We start from the raw sequence: 18,260 nt of genomic DNA on the forward strand, positions 1-18,260 counted from the left end.
GGATGTACAAAGTCTGCAAATAAGAGTCTCAAGAATTTTAAAACTTTTGAAGGAATTCTACAGACCTCAACTAGAAGACCCTATAGTTTTCCATTGTGTTCAGTCTTTTAACAGTATCAGGGGGTGCCTAGAATTATGTTGGGATACATCTTGTCCTGCTGAATTTTGACAGAAAAGGCTTAAAGCAGATACTTTATGTAATTGCAGTTCATTGAGTGCTTTTTGGTGCCTGACTTGGACTGAAAACAGTATTTTGCCACATGAAACATTCCTACTCTGCCAAATGGGAAACTTTATTTGATGCCAAATAGAACCCTTCATTTTGCAATCAGTATTTTGCTGTGATTCTTGACGTTGTTGCTACCAATTTCATGATTTTTCAGTGAGCTCTGTAGGCTGAACAGTGATCTCCTTATACATATTATTGATCTTAATATAACAGGGATGTCTATCATTAATTAGTTAGCATAGATATTGGAGAACTAAAAAGGCAATGATGCTATTTTATTGCTTTAAAATATAAAAGACAACAAAATGGCAACAATACTTTTGCTGTTAGAGTGTTTTCAGAGATCCCAACACCACTGTACAAGAACTGGTAGTTCCTGTACTCATGCCAACAACACCTGTGTTTGAAGATAACTACATTCATCACGTTTCTGATCCCACAGGTGTCCCAGTAAGTTGTACTAAGAAATGACAAAAAACGTTATAAATGCATTTCTGCAAAAATGTACTCAGAATTAACTTTATTTATAGCTCACACCTTTTTTTTTGCTAAAAATGCATAGTCATTACATAGACAGTAGTCAGCATCCAAAAGTGTACAAAGAGTAAATTTTCAAACCCTCCCAACAGAACCACACGAAATTCACACTTTTTGTTCACTGCATGCACAGACCCTTAAACGTGTTACCTCCTACTGAAGCGTGCTTGAACCTCTAGCAGACAGAATTGACTTGCTATAAGCTGTTTCTCCATACTATGAACCCCCAGCTACAACCACAAATCCTAAGGCATTCCCATGAAATAGCGAAGCCCTACTTCAGAATCCTCCATGTTCTGAGCACGGCCCAGGAAGCAATTGCCCTGAAAGCAGAAGTCTGCTGGTGGTGTTTCCTTACAGGCAACTTTAAGCAAAAGCCTGCTTCCTTTGTCTTGGTCAATAATTTATTACTGAATTCAGTGGAATGAAGCAGCATCTGTCTAAGCAAGATGTGAAAATGATTTCAGTTTATTCCACACCCAGCTCCAAGACACCGAGTGTCTTGAATAGAGGCCAGTGTCTTTCAGTGCATATGACACTGCCTCGCATCTTGCATCTCATCTGAGGAGAAGAGAGTGAAGTCTCAGCTGTAATTTGGGTGTTGGTTGTGTAGCCCTGACTTACATGTGTCTAACAGAAGCTAGGAATATACTCGGATAGGGAAAATTTCTGATGGTAGAGGCTTTGACTTAATGAACCACTCAAACCCTTTGATGTCTTTTTTTTCCCTCTGCTACTGCTGCCAGTTAGAAAAGCTCTTAAAAACATGGTCCTCTACTCAGTGGTGCTGTTTATATCAGCCCTTGCAGGAGATGGGCAGAGTGGGTTAGCAGGATTATTATTATTCAGGGCTCCTTGGCAAAGGGAGAGTACACGTATGGGGTCAGAAGATCCAAGTTCAGTTTTCACTCAATAACAGGATTGGCTCCAAGTTGTTGGTTTTGGGGAACAGGAGGGAAAAAGAGAAAGTTGTTTGATCAATATATTTTTAGGTTCCCAAGTGATTACACATGTTTACTTAAAAGCTTCATTTATTTAAGGTCTTTATACCCTGATAAGAAGTAGCTTGATGTAGTTTGAAATTCCCAGTGGCAACTGAGACATAATCAGGAGAGACTCAAATTAGAGAACTCTATAAATTGCTTACAGACACTGATGGAAAATCTTGCTCCATTATTTCATGGTAACCAGAATACAATCCATGGCTAAATGAACGATGAGGCCTCCTGTCAGTGTTCCAATGCCCTCAGTATGAGTTACCAGTGAGAATTTCTGAAGAGAAAAACACGTAAGTCATGTATCTTTTCTCTTTACTCCTGACCCTTAAGCATTTAGTCAGCCTATTTAAGACTGCTTAGGTCTTGATTGCCCCCTACTTGAAGCCAGTGGAAATTTTGCCATCAGCTCCAAAGGACACAGGACATGAACTTCCTAGGAGCATGGCAATGACAAGGGTTTGTCCCAGGAGTTCATGGTCTAGAAACGTTCATGTTCCTCTCCCTGTGAGATGAGGAAAAAAATAACATTCTCTCTGCCGGAGTTCAGTAATATTTCTTCTTAGCACCTAGGAGGGTCTTTGCATTTTTAAGTGCTTTACAAACATTAGCTAGTCTTCAGAGCAACCCTGCGAGGTAGGTAAGGTATATTCTCCCCATCTTACAGATGTGGAAACTGAGACACAGAGGGTCAAATTCAACCCTGGTACAATTCCAGTGTTTGACACGAATTAAATTCATTCAAAATGAACACAGTTTAAACAACTTGCCCTAGATTACAGAACAGACAGTGGCAAAGCAGAGACAAGCCCCCAGGAGTGCCTGACTCCTCAGCTTCTTACTGGCCACTTGGTCATTTTGACTCTCATAGGCAATGAAAAACAGTTTAATCTGGGCAATTACTACAGGCATGACTTGCTTCTGTAAGGCATGTGGATGGTAATCAACTGAGTTTAGTGCAATAATGCTTTATGCATGTGCTGCCTCAGAGTTTACTTAAACATGAAGTAAAACTTTCATACTGTCATTTTCTGCAGGTACACTGTTGACAAAAACCTGACAAAGTAGCTGGATTCAGCAAATAAATAATAAGCACAACACTTGGACAATTAAGCAGAACTATCATTTTAGCAAAAAAACCCAACATGTTTCTACTTTTAACTGCTAAATTTCTACAAGTGCAGCATGCAGATGAAACCTTTCCCTGTGTTTCCAGACTGCACATTCCAGTTTTGCTAACAAAGCTGCTCAGAGCTTCACAGATACCCTGGGTACTGACCTTCAAATGAATATGCTGCAGAAGAAGAAATCAGGTATCACCACAGAACACCGGATAATTATTACAGATCAGGTGTATCAATCCTACACAAACATGAGCCTAAAGCTCACAGGCTACTTGGAAGTGCCCAGAAGCTGGGCTTGCTGAATATATGCCAGTGTGTAGACTGCAGTTCTAGGCACATGCTGACTGCAAGGAGGGGTGTCTGTGCCACCACCACTCTGGGAACTGTCCCCATCAACAGTCAGTTCCCATGGGCACAGGCCTGTCAGTCTGGAGCTCAGTGCTGGCCCAAGGCAGAAAGACACACAGGCATGTCCAGGCCATCCCGCTGAGCTCCAGTGTTCACCTGGGCTCCCATCCCCATACAAATTCTACCACAAAAGGCCCAAAAAGCCTTTTTGGTTTTAAGCATGAGTCCACAGTGTACACCTTATGGCAGGTACCCAGGCAATAAAAACCTTATGACAGGTACTTATGCAAAAAAGTTCGTTTTCTAGGATGTCCTTATGCATCTAGTCTGCAGGTTAGACCTCTTGTGTAAACTCTGGACATGCTTACACATGTTCAGTCATGTGTGCTTTCACACCAAGAAGTCATCCTGCACCCTTATAAGTCACACAAATGCTGACTCACTTCTACGTGAGCAAATTCAAGCACTATAATTATAGATATCTTGTTCCACTTTTAACTTCTTTTAACTCAGTTTTGTTCTGTCCATATTTATGAAGACTGGCTATCGGACACAGCAAATGGAGCAATTATCTCCCCACATGTCCTTCACTGGATAAACACAGACACTTGGTAGCATTTCCCTAGATATTGTCCATGCTTACTGTACCTTTTTAATTTGTAGCCACATTTTTTTGAACAAATAGACAAACAAAAAAACATTAATTAGAATCCTTAAACTCTAATCACATCTCCCTGTGGCCATTCCCTTGGGATTCACACAGCCTGCTTACAGTGGCTCAGAGTGCAGTGCTTGCAACCAGAGAGTACAAATAATTCCGTGAGGTGCTCAGGCCTATACCTGTGCCCCAACGATTTGCCAATGGAAGCTTCTAAATGAAGCAATATTCTTAGTATCAGAGCCAGGTACCAAATCTCCAGCGTGACTGGGGCTCACAGGCACTCTTGTAAGAGCAGTAAGATTCCAGTAAAATTGCAGCTGGTTGCAATCCAAACTTTACACTGTTATCTGTCTTTGAGATATATATAGATGACCCTGCATGGCCTAACTGCAAATATCAAATGTATTTTTACAAGTTAGCAACAGCCATTTTTGACATTGCCTCTCGAGATGTCCTCTACATTGTGACTGACAAGCACAAATATAATTCATTATACAGTATGCTTTAAAAGCCTGGTCTCTTACATTTGGCTTTTACTGTTGCTTGTTTCTGAGCTGTCTTCTAGTGCTGAGATTTGCTGTCCCTGGCCTTTTTGATTTATTTCTTAGTTTTTAATTGCTAGTTGGACATGCTAGTGGCATCTCCCAGGCAAACCCTTTCTACATAATTAGTTTTGAAACTTGAATGAGTCATTGGGCTCTAACTACTATGCCACTATTATTTTAATTTGAATACAGCCCACCTCAAAGATTTTTGGCCTCTTTTTGCAGTTGTGGAAATTCATAGGATGACATCGTTGCAGGTCTTGATCCACTGGCTTTCTATTGTGAGTTTTCAGGGTTTTCACAATATAAAGCACATTTCAAAGAATAACTGTTGTGAACCACCCTGCTTTCCCAGTGGTGCAGATCATTTTCTGCTTTGTTGGTTGAATAAAGCAATGCTACATTTATGAGTAACAAAAGTTAATGGAAATATGTAAAAATAAAAATACTTCATTTAGTTTTCATTTTCTTTTAATGGAGGTTGGCAAATAATAACCAAACACAGCCAGCCACATGGGGCCATGCTGTTTTTTATGGCCCATCAGCAATAACTCAAGGGGCCACAGGGAACTGCTGTTTCAGAAAATTGTAGCCAATCTCTTTAAGAGGCCACATGTGACCCTATCAGAAATTATGTACTAGCAGAATTGTGGCTCGCAAAGAGTACATTTTTTGTTGGGCCATTTTAATCATTCACTGAGAATCTAAAATATTCAAACCATTATACTTAAAATGGTTTGAGATAAAATTGAGTGTAATTTTCTGTTAGCTTATGCACTTTCAAAGAGAATTTTTCACAAAGCTGACATTGGTACAGGACATATAAATTATTGGTTTCTGTGATGATTCTGACTCATATTGAGGATTTGGCCTCATAATCCCCAGATATAGCTCTTCCTATATTCCCATTATAAACAAAGGCGGCTTTGTCTTACTGAAGACTATGGAATTGGACTCAAAACATTTTCTTGGGGTTCAGATGCCATGTCCATGAATAGGGGAAAGACCCAAGCAGAAATATATTTCTACAGTAGGGGCTGAGTAAAAGAGCCACTACACTGTTGTGCAGTCTGACACCAGCATTTCGTAAGGCAGTACCACCTTTCTTCTGACAATGGCATATACAAGTAGTTTCTCACCTGAAGTTCGATATGTAACCCCCTTGTGTAATATTATTGCATAACTTGTTCTGTCAGACAAAATCAAACCCCATCTGCTTAGAATCTGCATATAGCTTACAAAAATGTCTCTGTGTACAGAGGTAAGTTCAAACTATAGTTAGCTCTTTGTTGTATGACAAGAACAATATCTATGTTGCTCTGAAAAGATACTGCTTTGGAAAATATCTCTTAATTCTTGTCTTTGAACTCCCCCAAAGCTTCTGAAAGAGAACTTCAACACACCCAGCTGCAGCCACAATGAGTCAAAATAGGAAAAGGTGGGGAATGATGAGAAAGTGCCAGTATCCAGTACTTCTGGAGCCAGATTTTAAGTCCCGAACTCAAATTCGGCAGTACCTTATTCCGCAACTAATTTTAGGATGGTAAATCTGACAGTGCTCTAATTTAAGAGCAAAAGAAAACTAGTTCCATGTAGTTCTCTAAAAGATCCAGAATGAGATCTCATGCATCAGTTACTCTCTTTACGTCCACAGAACTCCCACCGAGCTTGGCAGGGGTTTATAGAAAGTCTGGCATTTGACTTTGACTCTGAAGGGCTGATTTGGGGGTGATTTACCAGGGAAGATAAAGGGGCCCCTTAGCAACCCCCTTAACACAACAGATGTTCCTGACGTGTTGAGGGAAGAGCCATGCCATTATGCAGCGTCCTTCTTCTTCCCCTGCCCCCATTCCATTGACCCCTTTCTGGTTCAGTTATTTTACATATCCTTCTATTTTATTTTAGTATCCGAGTGGTTATACCAACCACTCACTGCCTGTCTAATTGAAGTCTCTCCATCAACTGGTAATTCTGTAATAATTCACAGCTGTTTTTCCTCTCTCTGTTAAATCTATTGTTCCCTGGCTGAAAAGGCTGCAAGACCTTAGAAACTATAGATAGCTATCGATTTGTTTGCATTTAAAATTCAGTATGTGGCTGCAAAGGCCTGTTACAGCATCACAGAGGAAGATAAATGTCAGTGCATAATCTGCTAGGAAATTTCACACAGGAGTTGATCAAAAGTCTATGAGTAATCATTGCACAAATGTCTTCGAGTGTATACATATATATACACATATATGTAGCTAATAAATATATAGCTAGATATATAAATATATATGTATATACAGAACTAGTTCAAACCTAATTGTTATGAAATTAGTAAGTGGCATTCACCATTCATGCATTCTTCCTAGTAGCAGAGCTAAATTATTTCAGCTTATACTCTAAGCAGCAACATACCAGTAAGCATTTGCTTGCTTCCCCTGGTAACCTAGTAGTTTAAAGAGCACGAGCAGTTCTGCCATGGTCATTTTCTCCAGCAACCCTCCATGAAAGGGACCTGGCTCTTCCACAAGTGTGTTTCCCCCAGGTTTCACAGCTTCTTCAGGACATGGTGGGACTGGTCTGAGGATCACCGGTCGGAAGGTCATCAGCTCGAGGGTCTCCAGCCCAAGGGTCACTGGTACGGTGGTCACTGTCTTGAGGGTTGCTGGCCGGGCTAGTCCTGCTTGCAGAGGTCTGCGACGTTGAGGAACCTCCTGACGACCACGGCAAGGCAGACTGTCAGGAGCAGCATGTACCCCACGGTGCCCAGGTAGGTGGGGGCAGCCAGGGGTGCCTTGAGGAACTCAGCCAGCCCGTCCTCCACGTAGTGCACCTGGTCGTAGATGCTGAGGAAGGTGAAGATGTGGAAGAGTTGGTGGCTGTGCCCCACGATATCGAAGAGCCCCGGCTGGATCCGCTCGGGGATCTTGCTGACGTTGAAGAAGGCGGCCACCAGCAGCCAGAAGTAGCGCCGGTAGAAGTAGACGAAGAGCGTGGGGTTGCGGGTGCGGAGGTCGAAGAGGAGGCTCTCCAGCATGATGGGGCAGGCCATGCTGAGCGGCATGGCGAACACGAAGGTGCGCACGGCGAAGGGGTAGGCGCAGCAGGCGGCGCGGCTGCGGCAGCAGGCGGCCGTGCAGCCCACGGCCAGCGCCAGGGCCACGGGCAGCACGAGCACGCGGTAGGCCGCGATGGGCAGGCTGCAGTCCAGCTGCCAGCCCAGCCGCTGCTGCACGTAGTGGCTCATGGCACCGGCGTCCAGCAGGCTCAGCCCCGGCAGCAGGTAGTAAGAGTAGGCCACGGTGCTGGCGAAGCCGTAGTAGCTGATGGAGGCGTAGTCCAGGTAGAAGAAGGTGGCGCGGAGGCGCGGGGAGAGGCAGCTGAAGAGATGGGCCGTGCAGCTCATGGCGAAGGTGAGCAGCACCCCCGAGGCGTAGCACCAGAGGGGCAGCAGGGCCGGGTGGTGGAAGGGCACGTCCCCGGCGCCCCGCAGCAGCAGCAGCCGCCCGAAGCGGCTGAGGAAGAGCAGCAGGGGGATGAAGTGGGTCCAGAAGTTGAGGGTCTCGTTGGTGGGCTGCAGCACCGAGGCCAGGCACTCCTGCGCCGAGCAGTGCAGCCGCCGGTAGCCCGAGAGGATGAAGCACTCCACGAAGTCCTCGGGCACCTCGTCCCACCGCAGCAGGGCGGCAGGGCGAGGCGGCGGCGTCGCCTCCTCCTTGTCCCCCTCGCCCGCCGGCATGGTGCCGCTGCTGCCGCTGCCCCGGCCGGCCCCGGGCCCGCCGCCTCGCCGCCGCCCGGGCGAGGCAGAGCCGCTGCACCCGCAACCGCCGGCGGAGGATCCGCGGTGTCTCTGCGCCTCTCCGCCCCCGCCGCCGCCCCCGGCAGCATCACTCATTGCAGCAGGGGCAGTGGCGGCACCGCCGCGGCTCCTCCCGCCCCGCCGCCCGGCATCGCGGTAACTGGAAACCGGTGGCGCATCCAGCGCTCCCGAGGAGCGGGAAGAGACGCCCCCGCCACCCCGGGTAGGGTTTCCCGAGGAGGGCGGCGCTGGACACCCGAGCCTCCGTTAATGATTGATGCGGCCGCAGCGGGGGGGCCCGGCCCGGCAGAGCCCCCGCAGCGGGACTTGCGGCCGAGCCGGACCTTCGGGGCCCCGCTCCCGGGGACGGGGACAGGGACAGCTGGCACCGGCCTCGGCAGCGCTCGGCACGGCTCCTGCCCGCCCGGGCGCTCACAAAGGGGGCTCCGGGGCGCCCGCCCGGCCCCGAACGCGGCTGCGCCCGCGCAGGCGGCGGGAGCCCCGGGGAAGGGGAGGTGACCCGGCAGGGCTGCGGGACAGCCCGCGGGAATACCCCCGGAAAGGGGACAGCTGGCACCTGGGTGGCTGTCTGTAGTGTGTGCTTCGGTGAGACCTGGTGACATTATCTCATGCAGTGAATGCAAGCGTTATTTCAGGCTAAACGTTCCCGGCCGGGCTGCGCTGATACACACACGGCACCCACCTTATCTCCGAGCGGGGCTGCTGGGAGGGACACCCGGGAACGGGCTGACAGGAGCTGCTCTGGGTTGACCCTTACACAAATCCTACATTTATTGTCGTTGCAGTTATGCAAGCAGCACAGTTACATAATCAGAATATAAAAATACAGGGGATAGCGCTGCCCGGTTGTTACTGTACCTTAACACGTCTGAAGGAAATAGGTGGCGGTGGGCAAAGGTAAGTCACTAATGCAGGCACAGGTAGGAGCCAGAGTAAGGGATTGCTTTCCGCTGCTTCAACGTCTTTCCTTTTTATTTGTTTTCAGGTGGTCTTAAACATGTGATAGTTCTAGGCTTCCAAAAGTATGTATTACATGGTGATATTCAGAGATACATGTTTGGTCACATGGTATAAACTGAGGTCCAGTGTAATCAGGACATTCTGCCCAACGATTTTTACAAAAATCTTCTGTTTGATAGTGAGTCGTGACAATGTGAAAAATCTTCTGAAAAAGGAGGCCATCAGAATTACCTTTTTTTTTAAGTTATCACAAAACAAGTCTTAAAGGTATGTTGCTGAAAGTGATTTTCAGTGCATTTTTCATTGAAGTAAAAATACTGATTTTATGGAACTGTCAAAAAGTAGGGCAGACTGGTGATACTGCTTGTAATCTTTATAAAAATTACACAGGAGACTTGCTGGGAAAATAAACAACTGAACAGTGCTGAAAAGCCAACGTGAGGAGTAAAACATGAAATAAGACATTTTTCAGATAACAGGCTCCAATGTCCTTGTGTTTTATAGGGGGTCCCTGGTGCAGGGACAACTAACTGGACACTCCTTGTCGAGCTGTGTGTCTCACTGATACACACGGCACCCACCTTATCTCCACGTTCCAAGCGGGGTGGCTGGGAGGGACACCTGGGAATGGGCTGACAGGAGCTGCCCTGGGTTGATCCTTGAACAAATCCTACATTTATTGTTGCTGCAGTTATGCAAGCAGCACAGTTACATAATCAGAACATAAAAATACAGGGGAAAGCGCTGCCTGGGTGTTACTGTACCCTAAAGCGTCCGAAGGAAATAGGAGGCTGTGGGGATCCTGCCTAGAGTGAGCCTCAGGAACAAGCAGGGCCCTGCTGCCCACGGGCTCTGCAGTGTGTGATTTAGGGAGAGAAAAGGCTCTTGGGGATTAACAAAAACTGCTCAGCCTCTGGTAAAGGTCAGGCTTCTCATGGGGCTGCTCTGTGCTAGAGAGGCCCCCCTGAAGAAGAGATAAGCTGGATGCTGGGCTGTTTGCTCACCTGGTGGTTAGAGAATTCCCCCTCCCCTGCCCTGCTCCTACCACAGCACGCACTGGCGCTCCCAGTAAGGCTCTGGTGACCCTTTCTCCCAGTCCTTAAGTGACACTTTCATTTATGGTGGTCAGTGCCACCGCAGGCTCTACATAAAAGGGCCAAAGTGACCATGATCTTCAGCCTCCCTCACCAAGGTTAGATAAGAAAAGGTGGTTGACTGAGAGCAATTTGGTTTTAGACCTATGCTAAAGAGCCTGCTGGAAAGCCACCAGCAGCTGTTGCAACAGATGGTGTCTAAAGAACAACAGCATCCACTGCTGATTAGGAACTGCTGGCCTAGCAGTGGCAGCAGGGCTCGTTCAACACGTTCTGGCTTTCCTGCAACCTCCAGATTTTCAGGGATGTGGGAGGCACTCAGCCCTTTTGCCTCAGGGAGTACTGGGGTATCACCTGGCCTCCTGGGGGAGACACCCAGGGTTTATGTTTTCATGGGAGGCATCCCAGGCTGGGAAGAGCACATGGGGTTTGCTTGCCATTCAAGACTGACAGTTCTGGTGGCCACTGGACTGTCTGGGTCCTGGTGGAGTCACACACTACTGCAGAGAAGATAAATGTCTGGAAATTTCTCTCCACTTCTGATGTCTTCCTGTAATATTTTAAGATGTCTTAAAATATTTAGGGGATGGGGACTTTTTGCAGAGCTGAGAATCACTTAAGACACTTGAAAATACCAGCTCCTCTGGCAGAAGCACAGGCCCATGGTAGTTTTCTTAGAATCATGAAATATCCTATGTTGGAAGGGAACCACAAGGATCATCTAGTCCAGCTCCTGGGCTTTACTCTGTCGCTGGCGGGTTTACCTGTTAAACTGTCTTACAATAAATACAAGCTGTGTACAATAAACATACGTTTTCTCTTCTCTCCCTCTGTGTGGGGATCCAGCTGTGGTTTGCCCCAAGTGCTCTGCTGATGTCACACATGCATAACCTGGGTCTCCTTGTCTGGCCAGGAAGTGCCAGGGCGATCTTAGAGCTTCTAAAGACCACAGTTCACACCACTACCAAGTGACAGCAGTGTAGCTTTAGCACCCACATTTATGGAACTCATCACTAGTGATCTGAGTCTTTTGCTTATTTCCAAGGCAGACTCCTCACAGGGAGAATAATCTCTGAGGACAGATTGGGGTTTCATAAAGACAACTGCATACCTTTTACATTGAGTTAAGTATTCTGTTCCCAAGCCAGCTGTGGAATAGTGTACAGGGAACCTTACAATTTAAAGCACTTACAACCTCAAAATAGCCTCTTATTCATATGTAGTCCATCAAGGTTAGTATTACATGACTATTATGTGGTAAGCCAGGGAGAATCAGGACATCTGGAGGTCACAGAGAAGAGTCCACGTAATGTAGTGCATGAAGAGGCCTCTGCATTTCTCTAACCAGAGTTTATATTTAGAAGGGCATGGCCAGCATATACCAGGGTTTCTCCTAGCATGTGTAGAATTTTCTGCAGGCTTTCTCTCCAAATAACCTTTGAGAAGACTCTTAAAACACTGATGAAGGCACTGCCTAATGAGGTAAGTAATGAAAGATAATCAGTGCTGGCTAAAGACTCAAAGAAAAAAAAGATGTGTTAAAATACCGAATGTGAATTTGTTTCTATATTATACCTTTGTTTTATTAATTGTTGAAGCCCTTTCACAAGGTGCCATTTTGTCTGAAATACCAAAAATCGTAAAAAATATTCTAAATTACTCCCCAGTGAAATTATGCCTTTTGGTTAGGAAATTAAAAAAAAAAAAAGCTAAATTCATGTTTTGCACTGTAACATATTCAGCACACTAGGGAAGAGGTTGTACTTAGACCTCCTATTATCCATAGCTTTTCTGCTTTTCTGAGTAAGTAAATACACGAACTTCCAGGAACCCAGGAAGTCCTAATATGAACAGGCAATGGTGGTATTTGGGAGATTTGATGCTTTTGAATAGAAACCTTTAGCCCCACCCAATTCAACCCACTCACACTGCCAAACAACAGTCTTAAGAGCTCTTGCTTTACATAATCCTCTACCATACAACCATGTCTCTCTTTTTTCTTTCTATATCTTCACTGCCAAGACAGATTTTCATGATTTCTTTCTCTGTAAGTTTTATCTGAGTAAAAATATTTATCCTTCTTCACTGAAATCTCTTTAGTAAATCTGATTCTTGCATGGAATCCCACTGACCAAGAGTGAATGTAGAATTTGGCTCCATTTGAAAAGCTGTTAAAGAACGAGAAGCTGTAGCCTTATCTAACTTTGTTTCCTGTACCTCATGATTGCAGATTCTCTGGGAGAACAACTGAAGAGATACACAGACGTACAAAAATCATCCTTTTGTTCTAAGTGATTTTTTTTTATCCTTTCTCGAGTGTTTATCAATTTCTTGAAACTAATGTCTTAATGGGTAACTTTCTATTGCAGTGATTATAATAGTTTGTAATAATTGAGTAGACACAGTGCTTTGATTGAGAGATTAACTTGCATTTAGAGATTCTACTCCACTATCTTTTTAAGACTGGATAAACAGGAATCCTTGCATCATTTTCTCCTTCTTGAGTAACTAATTAGGGACAATTATACTTTATAAACCTAATTCCTCAATAGATAAAGAAAAGTGAAAGTGATACCTGTATTTTGAAGCCTCACCTGGAGGGGAGAAAAGCTAGATGTGATAAAAGGGAGCAACAGTAACCAACACCATCATGGTTGAACAAGAATGTTCATTCACCAGAAGCTTCTTATTTTCTGCCCTCTTTACCTTCAAGTTGAATAGCTTTAGGTTTGTACTCTTTATGCTTTAAAAACCAGCAATAAAACCCATCTGAAAAAATCTGAAAAAAACACTGAACACAGCAAACTGGGAAAAATACTTCATATTTTAAGAAAAATTCTCTGAAGGCATGGTTGTTGTCTTTTTAAAGTTCTTGGTTTTGAAAGATTAGAGGTAGAACTTGTGTTTTTATGGACAGCAGCAAATCTGAAAATAAGTACTGCAGTGAAATTAGTTTCACTGTGATGAAGAATAGCATATTGCTAGATGCACATTTCACATGTTTTCCATGGTCAAAATCCACCACTGTCCCAGCTTCCAGTGGCTCACGGTAAGAGCAAAGTACAACTTGTCCTTTGCAAGAGTTGCAGGATTGAAACCTCACAAAGTGCATGGTTAAGAAATTGTTTTGTTTGTATGTGCTGAGTGGGAGTGTTTTGCAGAGCACAAATTGCTACTCACTGTTAGTAACCTGAAAGGAGGGACTCTCAGTATGGACAAAGGAATGACAGGCATTGCACTCATCTTGAACTTCCATGCTTTTAAGCAGCTGATAAAGGTGCACATCTGGATTCTAGCCGTGTAGGCTAATTCTCTCTGACAAGAAGCTGCAGGAGGACTTTTGCAATTAAGCCTTCAAGTGATACTTGCACTAATGCCTGGAAAATGCACTGCAAACTACCAGCCTTTCTCAGCCAAACAGTGCAAGTCAGATGTTGCTCCTGTGACTGGCCTCACTGCTTGAGGAATCCCAGGCAGAGAAAGAACCAGGTTCCCTGATAAGACGTGTTCCAGGAGAGCAGTGGGGTACTGGAAGGGAAAGCAGGAGTGGAGCAGGTCTCACAGCTGAGGGAAGGTAGAGCACCAGACTGAGAGACAGAGTAACACTGAGATGGCTTTGGCCAAGGAGACAGAGAGCAGACAGAGCGGTGGCAGCAAGTCCAGGGTGCTGGGCACCTCAGAGCCAAACTGCCATCTCCCAGACAGATCCTCTGGCTCTTTTTTGTTATTCCAGTGGTTCTTGCTAAAGCATCTCCATTCAGCCCAGGCTCTTTATGCTCCAGCTGCACATGCTCTCCTCATCTCTGCACTGCACAGCCAGAGCTTCCCAGCAACACATGATACATGGGGGTATGGGCACTTACCAGTCCTGAGAATTCCTGCCTAGCGGTTGTCAGTCTCAGGGGTGGGAGGAGATGAGGGCAGAATAAGGGAAGAAGCTGGAAGACTGCTGCCTGAGCTATGGGGAACACACACACGTCCCAGTGATCCACTACTGAGAGCGTGAAACAACACAGAGTTACAAACCTGTACACTCAGCGGCTACACTTCTGTCCTGCTCCTGATCTGCCTGCCCCATGTCCTCAAACATGCTTCCTTGGCTACAGGGTAGGGAACTTCCAAAGCCCTTTAAATTCTTCCTTTTCCCTGCCCTCACATACCTTTGCAAAAGGATTGCAGCAGTTCTGCTGTGCCCTGGCCTGGGATGAGAGCAATGGAGAGCTTTTGTCTGAAAGCAGAGAGAAAAGCAACCAGTAAGACAAGGGTAACGCATGTGGTTTACTTAATGTAGCTTAGTGTTAATTATTTATGAGAATTCATGATTTTCCCTAGTATATTGCCTAATGATATCTGTCATTGTAACAAGTTAATAAGCAATTCCCAGGTCTGCAGGCAACCAGACCTACTGCATTATAGTGAAAAATGTTTACATTTTACTTTTAAATATTATTATTAGCCTACCCTTTCCAGCGTTATTTCTCCACGGATTTCTACCTCTTGCTGCTTCCTTTCCTTCCCTCTCTCCTTCCTCCCCTTCCTCTCCCATTCAGCCCAAGACAGTGACATGTGTTCTCATTCACTATCTGTACACAAGTGCTACTGTACTATTGCAATGTGTTATAAATAGTGCAGATTCAGAAGTACAGTTCATTCTGAAAAATTATCTTTAGAAATGACCTTTGAAACTCTAACTGTATCTTTCCCATTTTTCACAGCATGCTCTGGATCATGATGCTCTTAATCTGGTGTAGTTTATTAATTACAAAAGAGCATAGAAGCTGAACAGTAAGCAGAGGATTTAAACAATGAGGTGGATAATTAAAAAAGATTAATGAGGTGGATTAAATAAAGGGATTGAAGCCAAATGGAGCACAAATTTTCTAAACATTAGTGGCCCCAAAACTCTAGCATCCAAGGGCATGTTCCTCTTTTCAGCTAGATGTTTGTTTTTTATCCACAAATGTCGGTCAGGTTTATTAGTGCAGTCCCAGGAGAGCTGAGCAGCATCGAGTGTCTTCTCCTGGCCCTAAATGCCCTTTCTATCCAGTACAAGTTCCTCAGCTTGTTTGCTTTCAAGTCATTGCTGCACCTGTTTCCATTACTACAAAAAAAACAAAAAACAACCAGAAGCAGGTCACAGATGTCACTTATCCTGTGTCTCTGCAAGCTAGTGAAATGGTTCTCAAGTAAACACCGAGAAAGACTGGGGAAGAGAAAGGCTTGACTTGGATTCTGAAGCAGTAAATCTTGCCTAATCCATCTCTAAAGCTCCTTGACCAAAGCCATTCTTCATGTGGAAGGGCTCCTCTATGGGCAAGCTTGGGCCTCAAAATATCCTCAAAAGACTGGTGGAATTGTGCCCAAATCCTGCTGTCAAGGCGTAGGTTTTATTTCTCCCTCCTTCCTTCCACCTCGGATTTATCCAAGAGAGCCGTGCGGGTGGCTCCTCCAGCGCGGAGGTGCGACCCAGCCATGGGAACAGCACACCCTCATCGTTCTATTGCTTATGTGCCTTAAACACGCATCGGCTCCCTCTGGATCCTCGGCAGCCGATCCACGACCAGAGAATTCCGCAGGTTGTTTCGCGGCTCGGGCAGCCGGAGGACCGCGTGTTGCAGCCCCGCGGCCTCCCGCCGGCCCCGCCTCTGCCGCCCGGCCGCTCGCTGGGCTGCGGCGCGAAGCCCCTCGCACGGGGGAGCGCTGGGGATCGCTGGTATTTACTTTGCTGGTTTTTGTGCGACTCCGGCCCCCTCAGCCGGCTGCGCGGGCCGGGCCTGCCCCCTGCCGGAGCCAGCGCTTCCTGCCGGCCCCAGATTCCTGCTTCCCCCTGCGCTCGCATCCCGCTTCCCGCGGTGCTGGAGGGACAGGAAATCCCGGTAGTTTTTCCTTTTGCCCGCCCTGCTGTCCTTGCACACTGAGCCGCGTTCTCCGCCTTTGAGGGAGACTTTCCTCTCTTTTTCCAGCCCCACCGCGAGCGCTCGTTCCCGCTGTCCCGCTGCCGCCCTGCCCAGCCCCGGTACCGCCTCCGGACCGTGCGGTGACAGCGGCTATGGAGCCGCTCCCAGCGGAGCCCTGGCCCTGAGACCGTATCCCTGCACACGTGCAGCCGCTGGGGTTTCCCGGGGGCTTTGCCCTCTCTAAACTTCCAGTCCTCTGCAGTTGCCCCTGCCCCTTTCCCCCTCTCCTTTTGCCTTTTCCCCCCTCCTCTGGAAGCTCCCGCCCCCGTTCCCCGCTGGCCGAGGTGGTTTTCAGCGCGGGCCCTGCTCCGCACACAGGGCAGCGGGTGTCGGCAGGTGGTGGATTAAAGCTTTCACTAATTTCTGTGTACCTGTTTCTCTTAAGCGTTATCTCAACCCCAGCATATCCCGCGTTATGCTGAAAATCCATGAAAGCGCAGGAATGCGAGACTCATGAAAAACGCAGTGTGTGCGACCTCTGGCTATGATCTCCGGTTAAACGGTGTTCAACAGAGTTACAGTTGTAGTGTGGTATCAAACCCAGTAACGGAGGATTTGCTGTGCCAGCCTTTTCCGTGTTTATTCAAGGCCTTTTCTCCGTTGGATGCAACAGTTCAGGCCGTTCCCGCGGTGTTCCCCCGTGCCCGTTGCCGTTGTGCGGGGCCCGGCTCTGGCTGCGGAGAGGCAGCAGGGGCGCCCATCGGCCGCTCGGCGATCGACTGCGCGCCCTCCGCTGCGGGCTCGGTGTGCTCGGCGCTCGGCTCGCCGCCGCCAGGGCTGGGCTCGGCAGAGGCAAGATGGCGGACAAGGCGCCCGGCGGCTCCCAGAAACCCGCCGGGAAGGTGAGGCCGCTCCGCCCGGGCACGGCCCGTGGTGCGGGAGCACGGCCCGTGGCCCGCTTCGCTTCGCTCCGCACCGTCCAGGGCTACGGCCCGCTGCCGTGGCGGCGGGGCCCGGTGGCGGTAGGGCGGCGAGGCGCGGGCGGCGCGGCCTGGTCCGCTTCCGCGCCGTGCCCGGGGTGACTGCGGGCCCCGGCACCGGGTGGGGGGCGGGAAGGAGCCCAGGGCTCTTGCAGGACACTGCCGCTCCCCGGGGTCGCCCCGGGCCTGTATCTATGCCCGCCATGTCCCCGTGCCCGACGGAAGGAGCCGCGGGGCCCGCCGGGGACTGTGCCGGCCGAGTCCCGGCTCGGTGCGGGTTGGTCGCTGATGCCCAAGCTCGCCTGCGGGTGGAATTTTGCTGATTCCCTCGTGGGCCGAAGCCTGCGCGGGGTTAGTTTGCGGCTTGCCGGTGTGAAGGACAATTTGAGATCGAGTGTGTGCTTTCGATTTGCGATGGAATTACAAGTTCCGTAGAATCGCCGTAGCGTTGCCCGCGCTTTTCACTGCACTCATTGTACTTCCTGTAGTTTCTTGTTGGGCGGATTTCCAGAGCAGGAGCCTAGGTAGTGCAGGAGTTCTGGCAAACTTACCAGTGCTGTAGCCAGCGCCGGGCGGGCTGTGGGTGCTCCCAGCCCAGAGCTGCCCGCGCCCTCAGCATCCCTCCTGCCGAGGGCGGAGAGGGTAAGACATGTTTGGGGGATGCGCTGGCGGTGTGAGGATTAGTGATACTCCTTTTCACTCCCTTTTGTTTCAGATTTTAGGCCAGAAGTGTAGAAATTCTCCAGGTTTTGGTGTGTGAGTGTGTAAATCATTTAAGGAGGAAGCCACATTTTGGCTCAGAAATTTCCAGTGCTATATAAATTTTTGCCAATTTTTTTTTATTAAGCAAAAATAGGATTTTGTTTTTCGTTTTGCTGCTTATAAACTCTGTAGTTACCCCTGGCCTTGGTAATGAAATGTAGTTACCAAAAGCCTTTGCATGTTTCCTCACTTGGTGTTATTAGAGTAGGAGAGTTTTATTTTTGTATCCCCTTTATGACTTGGTCCAAATATTGCCAAGAAACATTTTTTTATTTTGCTTTTGGTTTGGAATTGGAAGTACGAGCTGAACAGAAAACTTG

General features: G+C 47.3%; 3 protein-coding genes across 5 annotated transcripts in view; 1 reads left to right on the forward strand and 2 right to left on the reverse strand.

The window, feature by feature from the left end:
* Positions 1 to 16,947, reverse strand: part of PCOLCE2 (procollagen C-endopeptidase enhancer 2) — a 58,899-nt gene extending 41,952 nt beyond the window's left edge. Inside the window, exons 1-2 of the mRNA XM_017822347.1 lie at positions 16,656 to 16,947; positions 14,462 to 14,529 (exon numbers count right to left, since the gene is read on the reverse strand). Coding sequence (XP_017677836.1) covers positions 14,462 to 14,529; positions 16,656 to 16,688 — 101 coding nt within the window. The 5' untranslated portion in view covers positions 16,689 to 16,947. The remainder of the gene's footprint in view (positions 1 to 14,461; positions 14,530 to 16,655) is intronic.
* Positions 717 to 8,166, reverse strand: PAQR9 (progestin and adipoQ receptor family member 9). Its single transcript, XM_017822349.1, has one exon. The coding sequence runs from the start codon at positions 8,164 to 8,166 to the stop codon at positions 7,102 to 7,104; it is 1,065 nt and encodes a 354-aa protein (XP_017677838.1). The 3' UTR covers positions 717 to 7,101.
* An 87-nt stretch (positions 16,948 to 17,034) lies between the features above and the next one.
* Positions 17,035 to 18,260, forward strand: part of U2SURP (U2 snRNP associated SURP domain containing) — a 42,793-nt gene continuing 41,567 nt past the window's right edge. Inside the window, exon 1 of one of the 3 annotated variants that reach the window (XM_017822353.1) lies at positions 17,035 to 17,100. In XM_017822353.1, coding sequence (XP_017677842.1) covers positions 17,056 to 17,100 — 45 coding nt within the window. In that variant the 5' untranslated portion in view covers positions 17,035 to 17,055. The remainder of the gene's footprint in view (positions 17,101 to 18,260) is intronic. The other 2 variants (XM_017822354.1, XM_017822355.1) reach the window with 2 other exon arrangements.

The sequence above is a fragment of the Lepidothrix coronata genome, unplaced genomic scaffold (genome assembly GCF_001604755.1).
Source record: "Lepidothrix coronata isolate B3197 unplaced genomic scaffold, Lepidothrix_coronata-1.0 Scaffold97, whole genome shotgun sequence".
In the NCBI taxonomy this organism is placed as follows: domain Eukaryota; kingdom Metazoa; phylum Chordata; class Aves; order Passeriformes; family Pipridae; genus Lepidothrix; species Lepidothrix coronata.

Excerpts from the sequence above, each read along its gene's own strand:
- PAQR9 (XM_017822349.1), bottom strand. The coding sequence starts at position 8,166 with ATGCCGGCGGGCGAGGGGGACAAGGAGGAGGCGACGCCGCCGCCTCGC.